General features: G+C 24.8%; 8 protein-coding genes across 8 annotated transcripts; 5 read left to right on the forward strand and 3 right to left on the reverse strand.

Moving 5' to 3' along the window:
- Nucleotides 1-3,705: 3,705 nt before the first annotated feature.
- Nucleotides 3,706-3,855, forward strand: DICPUDRAFT_147018 (uncharacterized protein; the record flags this gene model as incomplete). The annotated part of the gene is made up of 1 exon (XM_003283277.1): nucleotides 3,706-3,855. One exon carries the CDS (start codon nucleotides 3,706-3,708, stop codon nucleotides 3,853-3,855), a length of 150 nt encoding a protein of 49 aa, XP_003283325.1.
- Nucleotides 3,856-8,764: 4,909 nt separating this feature from the next.
- DICPUDRAFT_93437 (uncharacterized protein) lies at nucleotides 8,765-12,817 on the forward strand (the record flags this gene model as incomplete). Its single annotated transcript, XM_003283278.1, has 6 exons — nucleotides 8,765-9,265; nucleotides 9,341-10,157; nucleotides 10,251-10,754; nucleotides 10,809-11,189; nucleotides 11,247-12,020; nucleotides 12,057-12,817. The coding sequence occupies 6 exons, from the start codon at nucleotides 8,765-8,767 to the stop codon at nucleotides 12,755-12,757; spliced, it is 3,678 nt and encodes a 1,225-aa protein (XP_003283326.1). The 3' UTR covers nucleotides 12,758-12,817.
- Nucleotides 12,818-12,910: 93 nt separating this feature from the next.
- Nucleotides 12,911-15,711, reverse strand: DICPUDRAFT_74341 (uncharacterized protein; the record flags this gene model as incomplete). Its single annotated transcript, XM_003283312.1, has 3 exons — nucleotides 12,911-14,412; nucleotides 14,477-15,589; nucleotides 15,666-15,711. 3 exons carry the CDS (start codon nucleotides 15,709-15,711, stop codon nucleotides 12,911-12,913), a joined length of 2,661 nt encoding a protein of 886 aa, XP_003283360.1.
- Nucleotides 15,712-15,901: 190 nt separating this feature from the next.
- DICPUDRAFT_44750 (uncharacterized protein) lies at nucleotides 15,902-17,383 on the reverse strand. Its single transcript, XM_003283313.1, has 2 exons — nucleotides 17,212-17,383; nucleotides 15,902-17,087 (listed from the first exon to the last, which is right to left on the reverse strand). The coding sequence occupies exons 1-2, from the start codon at nucleotides 17,311-17,313 to the stop codon at nucleotides 15,930-15,932; spliced, it is 1,260 nt and encodes a 419-aa protein (XP_003283361.1). The 5' UTR covers nucleotides 17,314-17,383; the 3' UTR covers nucleotides 15,902-15,929.
- A 281-nt stretch (nucleotides 17,384-17,664) lies between these two features.
- DICPUDRAFT_25596 (uncharacterized protein) lies at nucleotides 17,665-18,636 on the forward strand (the record flags this gene model as incomplete). The annotated part of the gene is made up of 1 exon (XM_003283279.1): nucleotides 17,665-18,636. The coding sequence occupies one exon, from the start codon at nucleotides 17,665-17,667 to the stop codon at nucleotides 18,634-18,636; it is 972 nt and encodes a 323-aa protein (XP_003283327.1).
- Nucleotides 18,637-18,874: 238 nt separating this feature from the next.
- On the reverse strand, nucleotides 18,875-21,700 carry DICPUDRAFT_74344 (uncharacterized protein; the record flags this gene model as incomplete). Its single annotated transcript, XM_003283314.1, has 1 exon — nucleotides 18,875-21,700. One exon carries the CDS (start codon nucleotides 21,698-21,700, stop codon nucleotides 18,875-18,877), a length of 2,826 nt encoding a protein of 941 aa, XP_003283362.1.
- Nucleotides 21,701-23,375: 1,675 nt separating this feature from the next.
- Nucleotides 23,376-24,698, forward strand: DICPUDRAFT_74345 (uncharacterized protein; the record flags this gene model as incomplete). Its single annotated transcript, XM_003283280.1, has 3 exons — nucleotides 23,376-23,528; nucleotides 23,594-23,645; nucleotides 23,692-24,698. 3 exons carry the CDS (start codon nucleotides 23,376-23,378, stop codon nucleotides 24,696-24,698), a joined length of 1,212 nt encoding a protein of 403 aa, XP_003283328.1.
- Nucleotides 24,699-25,309: 611 nt separating this feature from the next.
- On the forward strand, nucleotides 25,310-26,056 carry DICPUDRAFT_74346 (uncharacterized protein; the record flags this gene model as incomplete). The annotated part of the gene is made up of 2 exons (XM_003283281.1): nucleotides 25,310-25,312; nucleotides 25,754-26,056. 2 exons carry the CDS (start codon nucleotides 25,310-25,312, stop codon nucleotides 26,054-26,056), a joined length of 306 nt encoding a protein of 101 aa, XP_003283329.1.
- Between the last annotated feature and the right edge of the window lie 31 nt (nucleotides 26,057-26,087).

Genomic DNA, 26,087 nt, shown 5'->3' on the forward strand with positions numbered 1-26,087 from the left:
TACTGATTGATAAGTATGGTCCCAAACTTGGCGAATATTGCTTTAATGTTTAAGATATTAATGATTTACAAGATAACTTTCCAATTAATAGTTTAGAAATTTTTACAAAATAAATAGAATTGATGTCATATTGATCCCAAAATACTCTATAGACCTCATAATTATTGAAAATTTATTGTGAGTGTTAAAATACGTTTGATTCATAAGATTATAGGGTATTCTCAAGTGGATTTTAAAGATTTATTTGAGAAAAATATATACAGTAATTAACAAGAAAATATTATTGATTTATATCAACCAATCCCAAAAAAAATTAAAGAAATAATTTTAAATAGAGGTGTTTTAACAAAATATTGAAAATTTTCAATTAAAATATTAAAAATAAAAAATTATTTTTTAAAACACTTAAAAATTAATTATCTTTCAAAAAAGATTTGACCTATCATAAAAAAAAAAAATTATAAAAAAAATTAAAAAAAAATAAATTAAATTTTTTTATTTATTAAATATTATAAACGTTTATCTTTTTTATATTTTTGAACCAACTTTATAATATAAAAAAAAAATATAAAAAAGAACATATAAAAATTTTTTTTTTTCGTGACCCTATCAAAACAATGTTGAAAATACTGTACCTTCAACACCATCACTTCAACTAAACAGATTAAGAACAATAAATAATCATTAATAATAATAATATAGCTCAGGATCGAGGTTTAAAACTAGGATCGATCCTAAATTTTCTAATGAAAATCCGGAGTATAGGTCAGGTATATGAAAACTAATTGTTACTATAAGTTGTCTTTTACATATTCTTTTTTATAATCTAATTGTTACATATGAAATAAGGAGGAAAATAACTGGGCCATCTAAAATACTTTAATTTTCTGATACAACTAAATCATTCAACCATTCTCCTTTTCAAATTGTCATTTATCCCTAAAAATGCTGGTGTTTAATCTATAAGCTTCCATTATGATGATGAAATTCCTTATTTAGTTTTTTGATATTGTTTTCCTAAATAAAGAAAATAAGAAACAAAATAAATAAATTAAAACTTACCTATGACTTTTTATATTATGGTGTTTGATTTAAAATTTAAAAGTGTTGGATATTAAAAGTTTAAACTTTTATTTTCTTAATAAATTAAAATGTATTAGATCTAGAATGGCAAATACTGAGTCTTTAAACGAGCAATCAGTTGCTTTAATAACAAGCGAAAAAGAAAAAATCAAATTAGAAGCTTTGTAGACTCCCATCATTATATTAATTTTTCAAGGTCTCAAGATCCATGCCTATCATTGGTAGACACTAGATTATCAACATTGGTCTTAGAATATAACCCAAGCATGATTATTATTTTACCCACTCCTTACAATTTATTTTTAAAAACTAATCATTATTGGCGGTAAGGATCTTTAAAAAATTGCTAAATCTTATTTTATAATGTATTTTTTAAAAATACTGTCTTATTTTATTTATTTTTTCTTATTTTTTTTTATTTTTATTTTTCTTATAAAAAAAAATAGGTTAAATATTTATGAAAAGATAATTAATTTTTATCTTTTTTTTATTACTTTTCTTATTTTTTTTATTTTTATTATAATATTATTACATTTTAATAAAAATATAATAAATTAAACAAAATGACATAATCAATTTGAAAAAATAGAAATAATTTAAAATTATATGAAGTTGAATTTTACAATTCAAAAAAAGAAGAAATAATTGGATGCCGGTGATCAACAATTAAAACCATTTTGAGAAATAATAAATTAAATGATTCTAAAAAATATCAAGGAAATAAAAAAATATTTAAAGATTAAATTAAAATGTTTATAAAAAATTTATTGTCACATGGATATGTCATAAATTAAACTATACAGTATTTTCAACATTGTTTTTACCGGGTCAGGAAAAAAAAAAATTTTTATATGTTCTTTTAAATTTTTTTTTTTAATATTATAAAGTTGGTTCAAAAATATAAAAAAGATAAACGTTTATAATATTTAATAAATAAAAAAATTTAATTTATTTTTTTTTAATTTTTTATAATTTTTTTTTTTTTATGATAGGCCAAATCTTTTTTGAAAGATAATTAATTTTTAAATGTATAAAAAAATAATTTTTTATTTTTGATATTTTATTTGAAAATTTTCAATATTTTGTTAAAACACCTCAATTTTTAATATAAATTAATAATATTTTCTTGTTAAATAACATATTTTTCTCAAATAAATCTTTAAAATCCACTTGAGAATGCCCTATAATCTTGTGAATCAAACGTATTTTAAAACTCACAATAAAATTTCAATAATTATGAGGTCAATAGAGTATTTTGGGATCAATATGACATCAATTCTATTTATTTTGTAAAAATTTTGAAAAATTTCTAAACTATTAATTGGAAAGTTATCTTGTAAATCATTAATATCTTAAAAACTAAAGCAATATTCGCCAAGTTTGGGACCATACTTATCAATCAATACCAAACAATATATCATCTATTTGTATTAATATAAAAAAAATTGTATAGAACCTGCACCTCTCATAGAAGAAAATTAACATGTATTCACAGAAACTCCGATTGGTCTCTTTCTTGATAGAATATTATTTTGATTGTTATCTTTATCTTAAATCTATTTTTTAATTTCAAATTAATAAAAATATAGTTCAAATCAAGTTTCATCTGCAAAAACTACCCTTTTCCAAAATTCCACTGTGACTCACAGTGTATACATATACAGCACATACAAATTAACATGCTCATACACATATATAAACATATTCATCACCATCAGCATTATAATTGTCATGATTTGGTATATAATTGTTTATAATTGATAGTATTGAGCTACTTGCAAAATAGAAGAAATTAATTAATTTAAAAAAATACTATTAATAAACACATAAATGATTGATGTTATCTTTTTTATAAAAATAATGGATTATTTTTATTTTTGTTTTTCTCTGAAACAAGTCAGCCAACACCAGCATCAACAACTAAGCCTGAGCCGAAGAGACCCTTTCCAAGAGCCTCTATTTTGTGATAACAAAGAAAAGAAAGAGGAAATGGATAATGATTGAGTGTAATAAATTATATTAAATACTTAAATTTTAAGTGGATTATTTTAATTTAATTCAATTTAAATTTTTACAATATTAAGTTTAAAAAAATTAAAATATATTTGTTTTTATTTTTTTTTTATTATAAAAATCTTTTTTCATAAAAAAATTGAAAAAAAAAAAAAATTCAATTTTTTTAAATTATTAAAATCAAATAATAATAATCTTTTATTTTATGTATAAAAATTTGGTCCGTGGTGTTGTTTAAAATTTATTTTATAAATATAATATTTATATATATATAATAAAAATGATTATTCATTATATATATAAATATATATTTTATAAAATACAATTTATTCATTTACCAAATGGATTTTGAACTAAGCTATATCTTGAAATTATAAAAAACGATACACAAATAAATTTAGAATAATATGCAGATAAAAATAAAGTATATATAGACTTGAGAGGGTGCCAATCATTTGTCATGACAACTGTAGTTCGCATACAACAAAGAGAGTGAAACAATATTTAGAAGAAAATAATATACAAGTTTATCCATTACCACCCAACAGTCCAGATATTAATATAATTAAAAATCTTTGGCCAATTGTTAAAAAAAAGGTATCAAAAAAGATGTTTCGTGACCCATCACAAGACCTAGTTCAGATATGTCAAGATGCATTTCATTCAATAGAAAAATCAATTATAAAATCATTATATGAATCACTCCCTGACCGAAAAGATGCCATATTAAAAGCACATGGAGGGTATACTAAATATTAAATAATAATAATCATTTATATATAATTGTAAAAAAAAACAAATAAAAAAAAAATAAAATTTTTGAAATTGAAAAAACGGATAAAATATTAAGACTATTTTTTTTTTTATTTTAATTTTTAGCAAGTAAACCAATATCTTGTAATATGATTTATTTTAGAGGTCATTATATAAATATTAAATATGATCTATGAATTCAACAATTATCATTTCCATTTTAAAAAAGTTGGGGTCTAAATATATAATCCGGGCACTGTATAATGAAATAATTAAATTAAAAGAATTATCTTAAAAAAACAATTGAGAATTTTTGTGGAAATCATATGATATTTGTAGATAATTTATTTTATTTGTTTTAAAAAAAAAAAAAAAAAAAGATTAATCAACAAGACTAAAGAAACCTAGGAATATTTTCCAAGTTTAGATGAAAAGGGTTTTCTGGATTCTAACGAAACTATCCTTCATCAAGATGATATTAACAAATGAAGCCCGGAATTCGGAAAATTTTTGACTTAATTGTTAATATCATCTAGATAAAGGATGGTTTCGTTAGAATCTAGAAATCCCCTTTCATCTAAACTTGGAAAATATTCCTTACAAACAAGTTTAACTTCTTTCTTTTCCTCATTATCACTTAAGTTAAGTTCTTGAAAGATATCTCTTTGTTCAACATGGGTTGGAACTGTTGTTGATGTTGATGTTGTTGCTGATTTAGGGGTTTGACTTGGTTTCTTTAGTCTTGTTTTTAAATTATTATTAAAAAAAAAAAAAATTTTAAAACAAAAAAAATAAATTATCTACAAATATGATTTATATGTTAACTGGAGAAATACCAAAATAAAAATAATAAAATTGTTTGATTAGAAAGCCTCTTATTTATAGTTTTTCAATTCTCAAATTTTTATAAAAAAAAAAAAAAATAGTATATTTTTTCTTTGTTATTTCCCAAAAATTCTCAATCGTTTTTTTAAAATAATTTTTTTAATTATCTTAAAAATTTTGGAGAAAGTAAATAAAAATGTTATTTCATTATATATTTAAATATTATATTAAAATAAAATATAAAAAAAAATAAAAAGACAGTATGTTATTTTTTATATTTACCTTTTAATAAAAGGCTTTTATTGATTAAATAAAAATAAAAAATACAGGATTTACACAATAATTTAAATTTTTGATCATACTTGGTCAAAACAATCTTGGAAATACTGTAATTTAATAAAGTGTTACAGTAATTTGCATAAGCTTTTGGCTGGGTCTCAAAAAAAATTTTTTTTCAATATATCTTTTATATATTTTTTTTTTATATTATAAAATTGGTTCATAAATATAAAAAAGATAAACGTTTTAAGATTTATTAAAAAAAAAGATTGTATTTATTTTTTTTTAATTTTTTTTTTTTTTATGACAGGTTAAATATTTTTGAAAAGATAATTCATTTTTTAGTGTTTTAAAAAAAAAATTTTTATTTTTGGTATTTTGGTTAAAAACTTTAAATATTTTGTGAGAACACCTCTATTTTCCATTATTTGTTCAATTCTTTTTGGAATTGATTGATATAAATTATCAATACATTCTCTTTCAATTCCACATCAAATTTCATCAACTATTTCTTTAAAATCTACTCCAGGATTGCTTTGATTTTTGTAATAAATACATATTTTTATAACTGATCTTATTATTCAATATTGTTGAGGTCTGAAGAGTTTTTTTTAAATTTTTGAAAATTTCCCTAACTATTTTTGGACAGTTATCTTGTAAAACATTAATAGATTAAACATCAAGAAATATTTGCCAAGCTTAAGACCATACTTATCTAGTTTAGGTACCATAAATTATGTTCATCTATTTGTATAACAATAAACAAATGGTATTGAACCTGCGCCTCTCATATAAGAAAATTTACATTTACAGAAACTCCAGTTGGTATAATTCTTGATAGGATATTATTTGGATGGTATCTTTTACCTCAAATGCATTTTTAATTTTCAAATTAATAAAAATATGGTCTAATTCAAGCCTCATCTGCAAAAATTACCCTTATTCAAAATTCCACTGAGAAGTTACTAAATTGTATGGCCCATTGATATCTTTACTCGTGAGATAATGCTGGCATTTCAAACTTCTTATTGGTTAATTTAAAACTTGTCAAAATAATTCTTCCAAAGATATGGTTTAATTTATAGAAAATTATGACATATCCCAAGTGACAATAAATTTTTTATAACCATTTCAATTTAATCTTTCAATATTTTTTTATTACTTTGATATTTTTTAGGTTCAATTGGATCATTTAATGCATTATTTCTCAAAATAGTTTTAATTTTTGAACTTCGATTTTTTTTTTTTTTATTGGAAATTTAAAAATCTGGTCGGCTAAAATTTAGATAATTTGATGTAGTTTTAAAATAAAAAAATTGGTAGCACCCGCATCCAATTATTTCTTCTTTTTTTGAATCGTAAAATTCATCTTCATAAAATTTTAAATTATTTCTATTTTTTCAAATTAAATATGTCATTTTGTTTATTTTATTATAGTTTTATTAAAATGTAATATTATTATAATAAAAATAAAAGAAAAAAGAAAAATAATAAAAAAAAAGATAAAAATAAATTGCATAAATCAAAAGTAGCAAAAACATTAGAAAGAGTAGAACAGGCACAATCAATGACCGTAAACGTCTTGGGAGAAAAATAAAAAGTTTGACTAAAGTGATGAACATGTTTTATGTTTCAATTTTTTAATGAAAGTTGGTATACAGCAAAGATAATGAAGCAATATTTAGAAAAAAATAATATACAAGTTGATCCATTACCACCAACAGCCCAGATATTAATATAATTGAACTGTATATAATGAAATATCATTTTTATTTAATTTCTCCAAAATTTTAAGATAAATTAAATCATATTTGCAGTTATTTTATTTGTTCTTAAAAAAAAAAAAAAAAGATTAAAACTCAAAACCAAAAACAACAAGATATTTTTCAAGATCTAAACTTTAGTGACAACGAAGAGAAGAAAGTTAATTAAATAGAGTTGGATGTAAAGAATTTTTTCCAAGATCCTAATGTTAGAAAAACCCTTTCATCTAAGCTTGGAAAAATTCTTTGCGCCCAACTCTATTAACTTCTTTCTTATCTTTATTATCACTTAAATTAAGATTTTGAAAACTTCTCTTGTTTCAACTTGGTTTGCAACTGTTGTTTTTGATTTTGAGGTTTGATCTGTTTTCCATAATTTAATCTTGTTGAATCCACAATAAAAATATTTTTTTTTTTTTTTTAAAACAAATAAATAAAATAACTGCAAATATGATATCAGGAGAAATACCAAAATAAAAATAATAAAATTGGTTGATTAGAAAGCTTATTATTTAAAATGAAATATCATTTTTATTAAATTTCCAAAATTTTTAAAAAAATTTTATTAAAAGAAATACCTTAAAAAAAATTGTGGAAATAACTAAGAAAAAATATCTAATTTTTTTTTTACAATCAGTCCCAAGATCTTATATCATGGTATTTTAAAAAAAAATGATATTCATTATATATAAATATATTATATTTATAATTTAAAAATAGTTTCTTGTTAAATAACACACATATTTTCCTCAATTAAATCGTTAAAATGATTAATAAAATCCACTTGAGAATGCCCTATAATCTTATAAATTAAACGCTTTTTAACACTCACAATAAATTCTCAATAATTTTGAGGTCTATAAAGTATTTTGGGATCAATAAGACATCAATTCAATTATTTTTGTAAAATTTTTTCAAAAATTCCAAACTATTAATTGGCGAATATTGCTTTAATTTTTATAAGATAACTTTCCAAGCCTGAGACCAAACTTATCAATTAGTACATGCATTCACTAAAACTCAATTTGCTCTCTTTCTTGATAGAGTACTATTCTTTAACCTTAAATCTAATTATTAATTTCCAATTTATAAAAATATAGTTCAATTCAAGTTTCATCTGCAAAAAATACCCTCTTCCAAAATTCCATTGATATCTTGAGATAAGGCTTACATTTCAAACTTCGAATGAAATAACATTGCAATGGAGTGAACACTTATTATTGTGTTAAAATTTGTGCATTATAACTCTTCTGAAGATATTGTTTAATTTGTAGAATATTATGACATTTGATAATAAATGACCATTTCAATTTAACCTTTCATAATTATTTTACTATCTGGATATTTTTTGAGTTGATTGTAATTATTTTTTCCTATCTTTCCAATTCTTTTGAGTTAAATATTAAAATTAATAAACTTTATTTTAAAAACTCACAATATGGGGAAATTAAATAATTTTTTTATTATTTATTTTATTTCAAAAAAAAAAAATGAAATAACAACTTTTAACAACCTAAACTAAATTTAACTTTAAATTTTATAAATTATTTAAATGATTAGAAAATTTTTTTTTTTTTAAGAAAATTAATTTAAAAAAAAATAAAAAAAAATAGATTTTTTTTGAAATTTTTTTTTTAAAAAATTTTTTTTTTTTTTTTTTTTTTAAATTATTTAATTTTTTTTTTTTAAACAACACACAACCTTTTATTACTCGTTTTTTTAACCAGTGAATATGATATTAAAATATTAATTATTTTTTTTTTTTTATTATAAATAATAATAATAATAATAATAATAATAATATAATAAGAAAAACAATTACATATTCTTTTTTTTTTTTTTTTGTGTGTATCATATTTTTATTGTTTTTATTACATTTTTTTTTTAATTTATAAAACCACACACATCATAAACTTTTTTTTTTTTTTGTACTATAAATTATAAAATATAACACCACATTAATAAAATAATCATATAATCATTATAATCATTATAATCATTATAATATAATAATAAAATAATAAACATCATCCATATTATACATTATAATGGAAAGTTTAAAGAATTTATTTAAAAAGAAAAAAGAAAATGATACTATTAGAATTATATATGCAAATGACCAGGATCGAAATAAAGAGTTTCCTAGCAATCGAATTAGTAACACAAAGTACACAGTTATAACATTTATACCTAAAAACCTAATGGAACAATTTGGTAGGGCCATGAACATTTATTTTTTAATGATTGGTGTATTGCAACTATTTCCAAGCATTACACCAGTTGACCCAATATCAACCTGGGGAGCATTATTATTTATATTTACAGTTTCAGCTATTAAAGAAGCATTTGACGATTACAATAGAGGTAGAAGAGATAAAAAAGCAAATGAAAGAAAGTACACTATTTTCAGAAATGGCACAAAGCAAGATATTCAATCACAATACATCATGGTTGGTGATATCATTTATTTAAAAGAAAATGAAGAAATTCCATGTGATTTAATGGTATTATCAAGCTCTGATAAAGAAAAAAACTCATTATATGTTCAAGTAGGTATCCATAACTTTTTTATGATTTCATAATATTTATAACAATTTATTAATTTTATAATTTTATTTTTTTAGACTTCAAATTTAGATGGTGAAACAGATTTAAAGATCAAATATTCAGTCAAAGAAACATCACAATTATCAATAAATGAATTATTAAATTTTAAAGGTATTTTAGAATGTCCACCTCCAAATGCAGAAATTTATAGATTTGACTCACGTTTATCTTTAAAGGCCAATAGAAAGGTTAATACATATTCACACTCTGATTGGTTAACTGTAGATAGTAACAATTTAATTTTACAAGCAACTCATTTAAAAAACACAGATTACGTATATGGTTTAGTAGTTTATACAGGTAATGAAACTAAATTGGGCAAAAACAAGATGGAAGTACCCACCAAATGGACCAAATTAGACAAAGAAATCAACAAAATAACAATTTTCATTTTTTGTTTACAATTAACATTGGTATTAATTTTCGGTATCATCGGGGATGCACTCAGAGTATCATATGGGCCAAAGGAGTGGTATTTAATGTATGATGATTCTATGGTCGGTAAAACTATTATCATCCCATTAAGATTTTTACTCTTAAATAGTATGATGATTCCAATCTCTTTGAAGGTTACTATCGATGTTATAAAGTATGCCTATGCCTTGTTTATCAACTGGGATTTAAAGATGTACAACGCCGATACTTCAAGTGCTGCCACAGCAAATTCCACCGCTCTTAGTGAAGATTTAGGTCAAATTGAATATATTTTTACTGATAAAACTGGTACTTTAACTGAAAATATAATGTTATTTTCAAATTGCTCAATCAATGGTAAAATATATCATAGAAATCGGGAACAAGAAGAATTTTCAAATCTTATTGATTATAATAATGGTGATCATTCAAATAATAGCAGCGTTGGTAGTGATTTATCATCATCACCATCTTCATCACCAACTTCCTCAACTCTAAACTTAAAACAATTAGATAGTAAACAACAACAACAACAACTACTACAAAAACAAAAGAAACAAAAAGATCAGCCACAACAACATCAACAACAAAATGAAGAATATGTTGAGTTAAAGAAAGCAATCAAACAAAATGATCAAGATGTAGTTGAATTCTTTAGATGTTTATCCTTATGTCACTCAATTGTACCTATGATTACTCAAGATAATGCCACTGGCCAAGATACTATTCAATACAAATCCTCATCCCCAGACGAAGAGGCTTTAGTTAATGCCTCAAGTATAATTGGTGCCAAGTTTATAAATAGAACACCAGATAAATTAGAGACCGAAATTAATGGTACTAAAGAAACCTATGAAATATTACATACCTTTGAATTTAGTTCAGATAGAAAACGTATGAGCGTTGTTGTTCGTGACCCAGTTACTCAAATCATTAAAATTATTTGTAAAGGTGCTGACGAAATTATATTTAAATTATTAAACAAAAATTATTATCAACAACAGCAACAACCAAATAGTAATGACTTAGCTACCTCAACATCCATTTCACAATCAATTTTATTATCATCAGCTGATTTATTACAGTTATACTCAAATCAAATTGATTTATTCGCAAGTAAAGGTTTAAGAACACTTTGTTTAGGCGAAAAAATTATTCAAAAAGAAGATTATGAAAGATGGTATCAAAACCATTACCAAAAGGCCATTACAGCTATTGAAAATAGATCAGCATTATTGGGTGAAGCCTACCAATTATTAGAAAGAGATTTCGATTTACTTGGTATTACAGCAATTGAGGATAAACTCCAAGAAAATGTACCACAAACAATTCAATGTTTAAGACAAGCTCAAATAAAGATTTGGATGCTTACAGGTGATAAATATAGTACAGCCATTCAAATTGCAAATTCATGTAATTTAGTAACTAAAGGTAGTAAACTTTTCACTATAGGTAAATCAATGGATGATAATAGTAACTGTGGGGTAGCATCAGATATTACAAAATTAGATGTTCAAATGTCAGTAGAGGCACTTTATAAATACATTTCATCATTATCTCAGCCACAACAGCAACAAAGTTCAATCATTGTTGAAGGTCATGTGTTATCAATTGTATTACTTTTCTGTGAAAATAATTTCCTTAAACTATCTCAATTGGTCGGTTCTTTAATTTGTTGTAGAGTTACTCCAAGCCAAAAGGCTCAAGTTGTTAAAATGATTAAAAATACAGGTAGAATTACACTAGCAATTGGTGATGGTGGTAATGATGTATCAATGATTCAAGAAGCTAATATCGGTATTGGTATCAGTGGTAGAGAAGGTCTCCAAGCATCCCGTGCTGCAGATTATAGCATTGCCAGATTTAAATATCTTCAAGAACTTATTTTAATCCATGGTCGTTACTCTTATTTACGTACATCATTTGTAGCAGGTTATAGTTTTTATAAATCAATGTTTATTTGCTTCATTCAAATTCTCTATCAATTATTCTCTGGGTTTGCCGGTTCTACTTTCTTTAATTCGTTCTCTTTGACCTCTTATAATATTTTATTCACCGGTCTACCAGTTATCGGTTTCATCTTTGATAAAGATTTACCAGAAGCAATCATCCGTCGAAATCCTCACCTCTATAATATTGGTCAAGATAGCAAAGCATTCAATGCCCGTGTAATCATTCAATGGATGTCCAGAGCAATTTTCCAAGCAATCTTTGTTTTCAGTTTCACAATTGGTCCATATGCATTCGGTACATCGGGTTCAACTATCGACTATGATTCATTTAGTATGATTGCATTCACTTCAATTATTTTCATCCAAGCTCTTACTTTATTCTTTGAATCCCATACCATCACCTGGATCAACCAATTTTTAATTTGGGGCACTATCCCAATTTATTTTGTTTGTGTTTTCATCTTAAATTCAATGTCAAATTTAGATATGTACACTGTAATGACTCATCTCTTTGATAGCGGCTCAGTCTGGTTCTCTATGATTCTAATGATATTTGTCTCTATTGCACCAATCATTACAATTCAATATCTCTACCAATCATATAAACCAAATGTTGTCGAAAAAATTCATCAAGTTAGATTATATTTATCTTCAAAACCAGATGATAGTAGCAAACTAGTAACAAATAACAGCAAGGTTGATAATGAAAATAATATTTTAAATTATAACTCAAATAATAATATTTACCAACGTCATAATAACCAACAACAGCCACAACAACAAAAACAACTTAATATTGCAGTTTCCTTTAAACATCAATTCGAAAAGAAAAAGCCACTCTTTAGATCAAACTCAAATCAATTTGATAGCAACAAGATTACAGTAGATGTAGTTGTATGTTCAAAAGAAATGGAAGAATATGAAAATAAACAAATCATTGAAAATAATATGAAATCATCAAATCAACAAGATAAATTTAATGTTTATGATGATTCTATATCAATTCCAATAAATAATGATGAAAACGATAACGAAAATGAAAATGAATATAAACCACTTCTTAGTTAGAAGATGGTAATATTTTATTTCATTTTAAATAAAAAATAAATTTAAAAATTTAAAACATCTAAAAGGAGTATTTATAAAATTTCTTTTTATATTTTTTTTTAATAATTTTCAATTTGAAAATAGTTTTTCAATGTGATTATTTATTTTACAATTTTAAAATGGTGATAAACCAAAATAACTGGAATCGGTTTCTACATCCCAACTTGGTGAAAAGAATCCTGCTGAAATAATACCACCAACACCTTTCCAACCATATTCATTGCCAACTATAATAAAATCTGGAGCTAAAACACCACTTCTTTGAGGGACAGCATGTAATGCTTTATTAAAACCTATGTCATCTACACCAGCAACTACAAGTAATAAACCTTGACCACATTGGTTTGGTGCTATAAATGATACACCAATACCGTTTGATGAATAGATTGGTGATGGACCAATTGAGAAAGAATTATCCTCATTAAACATTACTGGTAATTGTGATTGATATTTACTGGCTACTAAATTTTGGAATGTATTACCTATTAAAATATAATTATCATTTGAAGAGCATTGACTTGGGGGTATAAAATCTACATCTGCAATAATTTTTGGTGAACCACGACCATATGTATTATAGAAATTTGAGATATAAACTGATGCCCATTCAAATAATTGTTGGGTACTTGATGAGGTTGTATTTGTTCCATAAATAATTGTAAATTTCTTTTCAAATATTTGTCGTATTGGGCCATAGGTTAATGGTGATTTTTCGTATTGGATCCAGGTTTGGTCGGTGGTTACATTCCAATCTGGTAACCATTTATCTAATCTAGCGTAATGATTTGAAGGAAGAAATTGGGTTTCAAATTTTTGGTTATCAATAACCATTTGAACTGGTAAACCTTCTGGACGAACTGGTGTTTCTTGAATACCAAATCTACGAACATTTTGTGTGCTAACTACCCAAACCAACTGTCCATTAGAGTTTGTAGTTTGCACAATCTGGATTTTAGCACTACGTGAGGGGTTTAAAGTTTGAAGTATTTGAATATTTGCACGAGAACCTGATGAGGCTGGATTATGGGTAGTAATTGTTATAACTTTGGGTATTGATGGATGACTATATCTATAGGTGTTTGAAATTTGGTTATAATAATTTAACATGTATTGATCATTTAAAATTCCATCAAACCAATGATTTTCATTTGGGACCTCGCTAATAATTACTGCATTTTCATTTTGACTTTGCTCTGCTACCATACGTGCAATTCTTCTTGAGTGCCATGGATTAACATTTGAATCGTTTTGGCCATACCTAACCATCAATGGTAATCCCACCAAATTCGAAGTATAAAGGTCATTATCATTCTCTGCTATTGATGCCATTAAAATGCCATGCAAGGAAGGGTCGATATAAGAAAAACCTGGTCGAGTATTATAAAATACATAAAATTGTAATTTTACAAAACCTGCTGCACATGCTGCACCTATAGCTAAATCACCAAATCTAGAAATTAAACTAACACAACCATGACCACCCATACTATGTCCTACAAACAATATTTTTTCAGAGTCTACTTGATACTGCGATTTAAGTGAAGAAGGTACACCTGGTAAATTATTTGACAAGTATTGAATTGAATTTATAACATTTAATCTAGATGATGACTCCCCTATAGAATATAAAGTATTAGTATTTGAATAAAAAAACAATCTTTTAATAAATGAAATAATTACAGTCATATCCCCAAGATCTACGGCCAGTTGGATATATAATCCAAAGATTTTCTTGAGCTGGAATTGCATTCATCCAAAATGGTGAAGAAGCTTCGACACCGGCACCATGAGTTGCAAGCATTACACCACATAAAGTACCATTGCTTTCACTACAAGATGTTGTTGGTGGAGTTGCAATTGCATATTGGACAGTTGAGTCAAAATCTAAAAAGGTATATAAAAACGGATTACCCCAGTTTGTACAATTAAATGTTATATTTGTTGTTATTAAAACTTGTTCACCAGATTCTATATTTAAAACTGCTTGAAATGGACAACTGAAAGTACTTGCTTCTTGAGATAAAGATAATGCAATTGGTAGAGATATTTTTTGACCTGGTAATACATTTAAATTTGATTCACGCAAAAAATTTGCTTTTATCCAAGGCTGGTCCATTGGGACAGAAACACCTATAGATTGAATTGTTGTTAAGCCACTATTAATTACTGAAATTGAAGAATATGGACTAACTAATTGACCGTTAACTAAATCTGGCACTAGATTTTCAGATTGTAAAATTGTAATTTGATCGGTAACTTGTTGAAGTGAACATGAAAACTGGGAATTTGGAGATTGATTTAAACGTACACTACTGCTCATTCTTACAAATAAATTATAAGTTGTAGATTGTTCCAGCTGAACTACTTGTTGACCAACTCCATATCCATAATAGTCCCCTGAAAACTCTTGAATTTGGCCCTTATTATTTCCATTTTGAATGAAAAAAGTTCTTGTACCAGTACATGATATTAAAAAAGTGCCACTGGTATCAACATTGAAGCTACCAACTGCCCATCCATACCACAACCATATTGACCAACCCCAAACTGATTGTAAAAAGCTCCAATCAACATACTCACTCCAATCGACTGATAAACTGCCACTAGTTTCACTAGATGCTTTATTCCAACCTACAACACCATTGGTACCTAATTCTGATGGATATTTAGTATTATCCCCAACCAATATATTAAATATACCTCCATAAGCCTCTAATGAGTCAAGACCTTCTTCTCTTTCACCGATTGGAAATGGTCCGATAATATTAAAATTATTTGGTAAACTATAAATAACTTTTTTAAAAATAAAATAAATAAATTTAATCAATATATTATTTATAATTGTATTAATTAATATTTTGAAACCTACAATTTATTAAATATAAAATAATATATATAATTAATAATATTTTCATTTTTATAATTTACATTTATAAAACACTTTTAAATCAAAAATAAAAAAATTTTAAAAAAATTAAAAAAAATTAATTAAAAAAAAATATTTTTTTTTAACTTTTCAGTTTTTTAACCCAAACCACATAAATGGAAATCATATATATCATTTTTCAGTAATCTTTCAACAATCTATTTTTTTTTATATTTATTACTTTATAAGTTTATTTTATTTGTTTATTTAATTTTTAAAATTTTTTAAGATTGATTTAGCAACAACTTGAAGTTGAATATTTGTTGTTCCTTCATAAATTTGGCCAACTTTAGAATCTCTGAAAAACTTCTCAGCTGGGAATTCTTTGGTGAAACCAACACCACCCAACATTGAAATACAAGCAGAAGCAGTCTTTTCAGCAACACGTGATGCATAAAGTTTTGCCATTGAAGCTTGGTGAACGAATGGTAAACCAGCTTCTTGCATACGAGCGGCATTATAAGTTAAAAGTTTAGCAGCTTCGATATCGATGGCTAAATCAGCATATGTGAATTGCATACCTTGGAACTCAGCAATTGGTTTACCAAATTGTTTACGCTCCATTAAATATGGGATAGTTGATTCAAAAACACCTTCAGCTAAACCTAACATTTGAGCAGCAATACCAATACGACCCTCATTTAAACCTTCGATAGCAATTTTATAACCTTTACCTAATTGACCTAAAATACTATCACTTGAAACAACACAATTATCAAGGATAACTTCACAAGTTGATGAAGCTCTAATACCTAATTTATCTTCTTTTTTACCAATTTTAAGACCTGGATTGCTTGACTCTACAATGAATGCAGTGATGCCTTTGTAACCTTGTGATGGGTCAACATTTGCCATAACAATGAAAACACCAGCTTCTTTAGCATTTGTAATCCATTGTTTTGTGCCATTGAGTACAAAAGTACCGTCAGGTTGTTTGGTAGCTCTTGTGGCTAATGAGAATGCATCACTACCACTTCCACTTTCTGATAAACAGAATGAACCAACTGTGTTTTTAGCTAATAAACTTAAATATTTTTTCTTTTGCTCTTCATTACCATAACGATTGATGCAATTGTTTACTAATGTATTTTGAACATCGACGATGACACTGATAGATGGATCTACTTTAGCCAACTCTTCGATTGCGATAATTGATGACATAAAATTCATACCTGCACCACCATATTGTTCTGGGATTTCGATACCCATTAAATCCATTTCGAATAAATTCTTTAATATATTCATATCAAGCATTGACTTTTCATCCATTTCTTTAACTAAAGGTAAAATTCTTTCGTTTGCAAAACTTGAAACTTGATTTTTTAACATTTCTTCATTTTCTGTTAATGTAGTAATTGGTAAAATCTTTTTTAATTTAAAAAAAAAAGGTATAAAAAATATAAAAAATTCTATATTAATAAAAATTTTCTTTTTTTCTCTCTTTTTTTTTTTTTGTTTAAAAAATTAAACAAATTTAATTTAATATTACACCTGAAGATGATGTTGAAAATGATTTATTTGATAATCTATTATTTAATTTTAAACAATTATTTAAATTTCTTGAATTAACAATTCTTAAATTTCTAAACATTTTATTTTAATAGTGTGAAATATATATTAAAGAAAAAAATAAATGATAATTATTAATAGTGTGTTCAAATAAATAAATGAAAAAAAAAAAATTTTAAATTTCAGAAAAAAAAAAAAAATAAATTTATTTATAAAAAAATAAATTTAAAATATAAAAAAATAAAAAAATGACTTTTTTAAAAATTTTTTTTTTATATTTCGTTTTCATAAAAAAGCATCATTTTATCACCATTGTTATTAAAATAATAATCAGTCAATCATATAATCATATAAAGTCATATATAGTCATTCCATAATATAATAAAATATATTTAATATTTTTTAAATTATAATAATACAATATATTAAAGAAATGGCACCACGATATAAAATAACATATGAATATGTTGGAAAATATTTTACAGGTTGGCAAAGATTAACTTATGATATCAATCCTTTACCAGTTCAAAATGTTTTAGAAAATTCATTAAAACATATATGTAATAAAGAAATCAAGGTATTTGGTAGTAGTAGAACTGATTCTGGTGTTAGTGCATTGGGAAACACCTCGCATTTCGATATTGACCAGCGTACCTCGAGAAAGGGTAAACCATTACCACTATTAACAACTGATGAATTAACAATGGCAATAAATTATAATGTTGGTGAACAATATTTAGATAGAGTTAGAATTATTAAAACTGAAATTGTAGATGATAATTTTCATTCAAGATTTCATGCAACTTCAAGAACCTATTTATATAAAATCTTAGCAAACTGTGGTAAAAAGCAAACACCTTTAGAATTATTAGATAGAGTTTTAGAAATTAGCTTTATTTTAGATGTAAATAAAATGAAAGAAGCTGCCGAAATATTAGTTGGGAGACACGATTTCTCGAGTTTTAGAAGTAAAGATTGCACTAAAAATCCAGTTAGAACTATAGAGTATATTAAAATCATTGAATTACCAACACCAGAAATCATTCGATACCATCCAGATTTCATAAACTGTTCAAAAGAAATTAATAATAACGTCAATCATGGTTTACAGTATATCGGTATTGAAATTAAAGCACAATCATTCCTGCATAATCAAGTTAGAATCATGTCTTCTGCTCTTATTGAGGTTGGTAAAGGAACCATTACAAAAGATCAATTAAAAGAAATTTTAGAAAAAAAGGATAGATTAGCAGCTCCATCAACTATTGCATCCGAACCTTTAACACTTATAAAAGTTTCATATGACCATAAAAAAAATATAGAAAATAATATAGATAATAATAATAATATAGATAATAATAGTATTTCCAATCGCATAATTAAATTTCTAAAAAAAATATTTTAAAAGAAAAGAAAACAAGATAATTATAAACTAAAATGAAAAAAATGATTCGTTTTATAACAAAATTTTAAGTTTTTGTGATATATATATTTGTACATTTTTGTATCCAATCACTTAAAATTGTTATGAAATGAATCAAAGAAGAAATTATACCCAAACTAATACCATTTTTCCGAAAAAATAAAATAAAGTAAAAGTTAAAATATAAATATACATGTATTGATTATTAAATTAATCAAGATTATCCTTTATTAAATTTCTTTTTAATTTTATCAGTTAAACCAGCTTGTTTTTTAGGTGAGTTGTTTGAACTGTTTTGGTGATTAACTCCATTGAAATTTCTGTTGTTTATATCACCATTTATATTGGTATTATTATCATCATTTGTTGAGATGGTTGCTGGTAGCATTGGTTGTAATTGTAAATTTGGTGGCGCTACAGGGCATTCTTCCAAAGCTTTTAAAAACAATCTTCTAGCTTTTTCTTTTTTAATAATAGCTTTCCAATCATCCTTATGAACATTTCTGCATTGGTCAATACTAAAAAGACCTTCGTGATTGAGTGATTCTTTCAAATATTGAATTATTGAATATTCTAATTTGAATGTATTTGTAAAGGAATCAATCCATTTATCCCTATCGAGAATTTCATATTGTGAGGGATGTTGAATTATAGGACTAGTTAAAGTTGGTGTTGTAATTGGTGATGCTGAAGATGACGGGGGTGATAGTACTAATGTTGGTGATCTAGGTGAATATGGTTGTGGTTTTTGTTGTGGTTGTTGAGATTGGGTAGAGGTTGAGGAGGATGTTGTTGTTGAGGATGATGGTGTTGGTAATGTGGGAGTATTCAAGCCATTTATCATTAAAGATACATCAGTGGTCTGTTGCTGAAGCTGTTGAATTTGTTGTTGAAGTTGTTGAATTTGTAGCTGATGCATCCTAAAATCTTTAGGTGATACACTATTAAAATTATTAAAATTGATATTAAATTGGTTATTTAATTGATTATAATTATTTATTGAATTTAAGATATTATTAATATTATTAAAATTATTACCATTCATATTATTATTATTATTGAAATTTATATTATTAATATTAATTGTATTTGTATTATAATAGTTGGCATTAGTACTATAATTATTTACAAAATTATTGTTATAATTATTCATACTATTAATATTATTCATATTACTATTACTATTATTTAAACTATTACTATTCATATTCATATTCATATTATTATTATTATTATTATTATTATTCATATTATTATTATTATTATTCATATTATTATTATTATTATTTGTGGTTGTAGTAGTGGTTGTAGTGGTGGTAGTGGTTGTGGTTGTGGTAGTGGTTGTTGTTGATGATTTTGGAGTTTTACTTTTATTTGATATTTTACTTTCTACAATGAATGGTTCGTTATAATCTAAATCATTATATAGATTCTTTAAGAAAGGATAGGATGATCTATCCCATTCATCCAGAATTACAAAATAAAACAAAGAAAACATATCGAATGAAATTTTATCAAAAATTACTGTATTGAATCTTTCTAGATATGATAGAATTTGATCATTCGGTATACCAATCATATTTCCAAACTTGCAAAACTTGTCAAAATTTATAAATGTTTCATCTTCATAACTTTCCAAACCACTGGCACTTGAAATTCTGCTACTTCTGTTGTTTTGATTACTAGTTGTATAAATAATTTTACCACCACCAGCTATAATTTCAAACATCACTTTGCAATGCTGATAAAGAAACTTTGTAGTTTGCCCACACTCTCTAGATGAAAAGAATGCTATTAAAAGAAAGAACTCTTCAAAACCTATGAAACCCATATCATCCTTGTCTAATGAATCGAAAAGATTTAAAATTTGATAATTTGTTAAATCTGTTAAATAACGTAGTAGTACAACAAACTGTGCTTCTCTTATAATATAGTCGGTTGAAGCTGTGTTATTTTCATACCATTGTTTTGACGAACTAAATCCTGATTCTGTATATAATTTTTCAAATAAGGTTCTTTTCTTTGTTTTTGGTGATTTTATATTATTATTTGGTGTATTATTGTTATTATTACTATTGTTCATATTATTATTAGTAGCACTATTGTTATTATTATTAATATTATTACTGCCACTATTTAAACCATTATTGCTACTGTTATTATTAGAATTGGTGTTATTTGTTGAATTTACAATTGCTGATGAAGAAGATGTATTTAATTTATTACTGGAACTACTATCGGATGAGCCATTGAGTTGTGGCTGTGGCTGTTGCTGTTGTTGTTGCTGCTGCTGTTGCTGTTGTTGTTGTTGATGTTGATGTTTATTTTTTAAACTACTACTACTACTTGTTCTATTTAATAATAATGATGAAGCTGTTCTTAAAATACTATGACCATGTTCTTTTGGCTCCTTTCCACTATTACTGTTATTTGATGATGTTAATGGTGAGGTAACACCACTACGTGGTGATAAAAAGTTTGTTGGTGATGTAATATTACTATTATTACTATGACTAATATTTAATGTATTGTTATTATTTGTATTATTAATATTATTGGTATTGTTGATGTTATTATTGTTATTATTAGTACTGTGAGTATCTTTGATGTTATTATTGTTATTATTATTATTAGCACTGTGAGTATCTTTGATCTCTTTAATTTCTTTTATACTATTGGTACTACTATTAAATTCATCATTTAAATTAAATTCAGCTATCGGGTTACTATTTAAATGTGATGATGATAGTGGTGAAAATGTAATTGGTGAACATGATGCCAAGATTGATGAATTGGGTGATGATGAATATGACGATACTGGTACAACCTTTGATGTCAATACAACAGGTATACCACCACCCGTAGCTGTTATATTTGTTTGGTGATTATATAATGGGGACTCTTGTGGTTGAGTATCATTAGATTGACATACACTACTAAATGATGATGGTGATGTTGTTAATGTATTATTTGGTGCTACTTTTTCGTCCTCGTTATAATTTGCTCCTAAAATGATTAATTTTAGAAATTCAATATTTATTTTCATTTCTTTATTATATTTAATTGTATTATTGAAAGTGTTTTTTATTTTTAGTGGATCTTTATTTTAAATTTTTACAATTGAATACATAATTAGAAATGATATTTAAATAATGAATAATATTTTAAAAGAAGGGGTTTTTTTTGTGTGTTTTTTTTTTTATTTGTTTTTTTTTTTTTTTCCTTATATTAAAATTTTAATTTTCTATATATATATAATAAATAAATATTTAAATAAATAACAACAAATTTTAACTTTTATTTTTATAATACACTATTTACAACATAAACCCATATATAAGATATATTAACAACACCAAAAAAAAAAAAAAAAAAAAAATATTTTATTTTAATAAAAAAAAAAAAAAAAAAAATATTTTATTTTAATTTTAAAAATAAAAAAAATAAAAAATAAAAAATTTTAAAAAAAATAAAAAAAAATTAATTTAAAAAAATTATAATAAAAAAAAATAAAAAAAAATAAAAAAGGAAAGATATAAAATTTTAAAATAGATTGATCATTTGAAAATATCTTTTAATTAATAATTATTTAAAGAATAGTTGTGATTTAAATTTATTCATATTTGTTTAAATTCAACTCCAAAGCCTCTAGCTGTGAAATATTATTAAATGGAAATCCCATATGGGCAAATTGCACTTTTGAATTTGGTCAAACTCCACACATTATTTCATTCCATGTCCCAAAAGATATATATTCTTTAAACTAATCAAATATTTTATTTATTTAATGTTTTATTATAATGTTTTTAAAGAAAATATTCTAAAATATTGATATTTGGTAATGATTTGGTGCTATTCTTCTTTTGAATTTACTATACCCTTCGTTGGTGTTGGTGATTGTTTGTGGTTGTTTATCGTATTTATCCTTGATGTTTCTTAAACCTTTTATTACATAAGCAAATTCAAATTTGATGAAATACTAAGGATATAGCATTTCTTTTAGCAAAACTACTAGTAGTTAAATCAGGGTCTATTGCTTTATAGTTCCATTGGAAGTGGGTTTGTGAAATCTAGTGTTGTTGTGATCCATATTTATTTGGCCATCTGATTTGACACCTGCTGGTATTTTAAATGTTATATACTTGATATTCCTTCTCCATCTTGTAATGCCGAGTGACCAATTATTATTTGTATTTGAAAAAATCTCTAACCCATTAGTTCAATACAAAAAACCATCAATTTGTGATGATGAATTGTGCTTCAACTATTTCTTCAATGATTGGTTTAATTATTACTTCAATTATTTCAACTATCATTTTCTTTTAAATGGTTAAAAATCAATCACAATAATTGAAAAATATGAAAAAATAATTATCAATATCCAATAGATCAGCTCAATAAAAACCAATTTATTTATTTAAAAAGATTTTTTTTTTTTTTTTTTTTTTCTCTTGCAAATCTGAAAAAAATTTGTAAATTGTGTTTCTGTTAAAAAAATTGTAAAAAATTCCAAACCAAAACTATTTTATAATAATTGAATCGATTATTTTTTAAAAAAAAAAATTCATATAATTCCCAAAATATCTTTAATTATATTTTTTAAATTTTTTTTTTTTTTTTTTAAATTATTGATTAGTTATAACTGACAGTTTTTTTTTTATATTTTTTTTTATATTTTTTTTTTTTTATATTTTTATTTTCATCTACAAAGAAAAAAAAGAATGAGATTTATTTCATTATTAATTGTATTCTTTTTATTAAAATCAGCTATTGTTTTAGCTGATTATCAATATGCCGTTTGCAATATTGTTCCAATCGACAAAACAGCTAAAACAATCAGTGGTTCTATTCAAATTTATAAAGATGTCCAATCTGTAAGTAATACACAGAAGTTTAGTTTATTTATTTATAAAATTGTACTAATATTTTTTTAATTTAGACTTCTTTGACTTTCGATTATAATATTAAAGCAGAAAATGGTCTCGAAGATGGTAATTTATGGTAACAATATTCAAACCTATGGCTATCCATCAACAGACTTAGGTGGTGTATTTAACCCAGGAAATGCTGCAGGACCCTGTCCAGACTCTCAAAGCCCAAATGTTGGTAGTTTATATGATATTTTTATTTTTGAAGGTGTTTATGAATCCTCAAGATCATATCAACTACCTCTTTTAAGTGGTCAAAATTCAATTATTGGTAGAGCTATTTCTTTCTATGACGTTTCAGTCTGTAAAGAATCACCACCAGCCTTAAAGGCTGTTAACGGAGTACCAACCGTTATCGCTACTTGTGTCATTGGTTTCGGAAATGATACCACAAAACCAGATGGATTAACCGGTTCAAATACTGCCACCTCCCCAGAATTAAACTTACATGCTATTGCTGTTTTGACAGCAACTTCAAATGCCGCTGCCACTATTACTGGTCAAGTTACTTTTGTAAATGTAGGAAGTGGTGTTCAAGTCTCTTCAAAAATTATTGGTTTAGGAAAAGAAGCCCATGGTTTCCACATTCATTCTTTTGGACAACTCTCAGATAATGGTTCTGCTCTTGGTGGTCATTGGGCAACTACTGGTCAAACCCATTCATTACCATCCACTCTTCAAAATAGTGCTACTCGTCATTATGGTGATTTAGGTAATATCTGTTCTTTTGATTCAGAATTCAAAAATGCCTATTACAACTTTACCACCAACTATATTAGTATCAACGGTGTTTACGGTCGTGGTTTTGCTGTTCACGCCACACGTGATTTAGGTGACTCTAATGTCGGTGGTGCTCGTATTGCTCAAGGTGTTATTGCAGTTGCTAACCCAAGTGTCACTCTTAATCTCAATACCCCACCAACCACAGATTTTTCATTTGATAATATTTGTGCTAATGGTGCCGTCGATGGCCAAACAAAGAACTCCACCTCAAGTGGCTCAGAAAGTGGCAGTGGTTCAGAAAGTGGCAGTGATAGCGACAATGGTTCATCAAAAATAATCTCATCATTATTTATTTTAGGTTTATTCTCATCATTATTTGTTTTATTATTATAATTAATCATTAAAATAAACCTTTTTTTTATTTTCTTAATTTGTGCTATTAAATAATTAATTTAATTAAATATTGATAGCAGGAATAAAAAAGCAAATTATTTATTATCTTTTTATTTAATTTTATTAATTTGATTTAAAAACATTATGAATCCAACATTGATTATAATATTTATATTGTCACCATTCTTTTCTTGTTTTATTAAATTTGCAAAGGTTAGATAAATTGCACTTAAACCTGATACTGTTATCTTGCTAAAGAGTTTACTTTTTTAATATTATGACCGCTTATTGTGTCCATCTATATATTTTTCTATTATTTCTATTTGGCGTGGGGAAATACATCCACAATTATATTATTTCCTTTAATTTCTTGAATAACTCTATTACTATTTTCTATCATTTTTTTATTTATATTATTAATTTAAGTATTTTACTGCTGCACAAAATAATTATTAATTTTTTAAATTGTTAAATTATAAATAAATTAACAATTTATAAATCATTAATAATAAAAACAAATAAAAAAAATATTCTCTTTGATTAAAAAAAATACACTATCAATAATATATAGTAAAAAATGCCTAATCTCTTTTTAATATAAAAAAAATATAATGGTAATGTAATTTATTATTATAACTTTAATTATAGTGATGAGCCTTCCAATATAAATTAAAACTTTTTTTAAATCAACCACACATTTTTTCCATTTTTAAAAACACTGTTTATTTTTTTTATAATAAAATTTTAAAAAACAAAAAAAAGCCTTGTGTTTGAAATCTCCATTTCTTTTTGTATTTGAATTTATTATTTTTTAATTTTTTTTTAAATTTCTTTTTTTTTAATTTACTTTTTTCTTTTAGAGCATTTATCATTTTTTTTTTTAATTTACTTTTTTTTTTAATAGAATTTCGAAAGGATTTTTTTTTCTTTATTATTTTATACACATACATTTTTATTTTATATCATAATATTTCGCACATTTAAATAATTTAAATATTATATTATAAAAATTATTGCTATTATATTTATAAAATAATCTACAACCCTCTTTAAAGACAACAATAATACCCAAATTAAATCAATTGAAAGAGAAATTTAAAGAAAAGCCAGAAATACCCAAAAATTCTGATATCGATTTTATTGAAAGTACAAAGAATGAAATTTTAATTGATATAGAAAAGATAATTGAAAACTATTCAAAAGAAATTGAAAAGATAAAAAATGATATTATGAATCAAATAGAAAAATATAATGAAGCAGTCAAAAACATAAGTAATGGTGAAAATCCATCAGTAATGCCAGTGGAATATGAAAATAATACACAACAAAATAATATATCAGAAGATAATAAATTATAAAAAATATTCTTTTTTTTATTTAGATAATAAA

This window comes from Dictyostelium purpureum (genome assembly GCF_000190715.1).
Source record: "Dictyostelium purpureum unplaced genomic scaffold DICPUscaffold_6, whole genome shotgun sequence".
Taxonomy (NCBI): domain Eukaryota; phylum Evosea; class Eumycetozoa; order Dictyosteliales; family Dictyosteliaceae; genus Dictyostelium; species Dictyostelium purpureum.

What these genes read in the sequence shown, in the direction of transcription:
- DICPUDRAFT_44750 (XM_003283313.1), bottom strand. Translation starts at nt 17,313, where the DNA reads ATGTTTAGAAATTTAAGAATTGTTAATTCAAGAAATTTAAATAATTGT. An exon ending in TTTCAACATCATCTTCAGGT is followed by an intron (nt 17,088 to 17,211) that starts GTAATATTAAAT and finishes AAATTAAAAAAG; the next exon opens with ATTTTACCAATTACTACATT.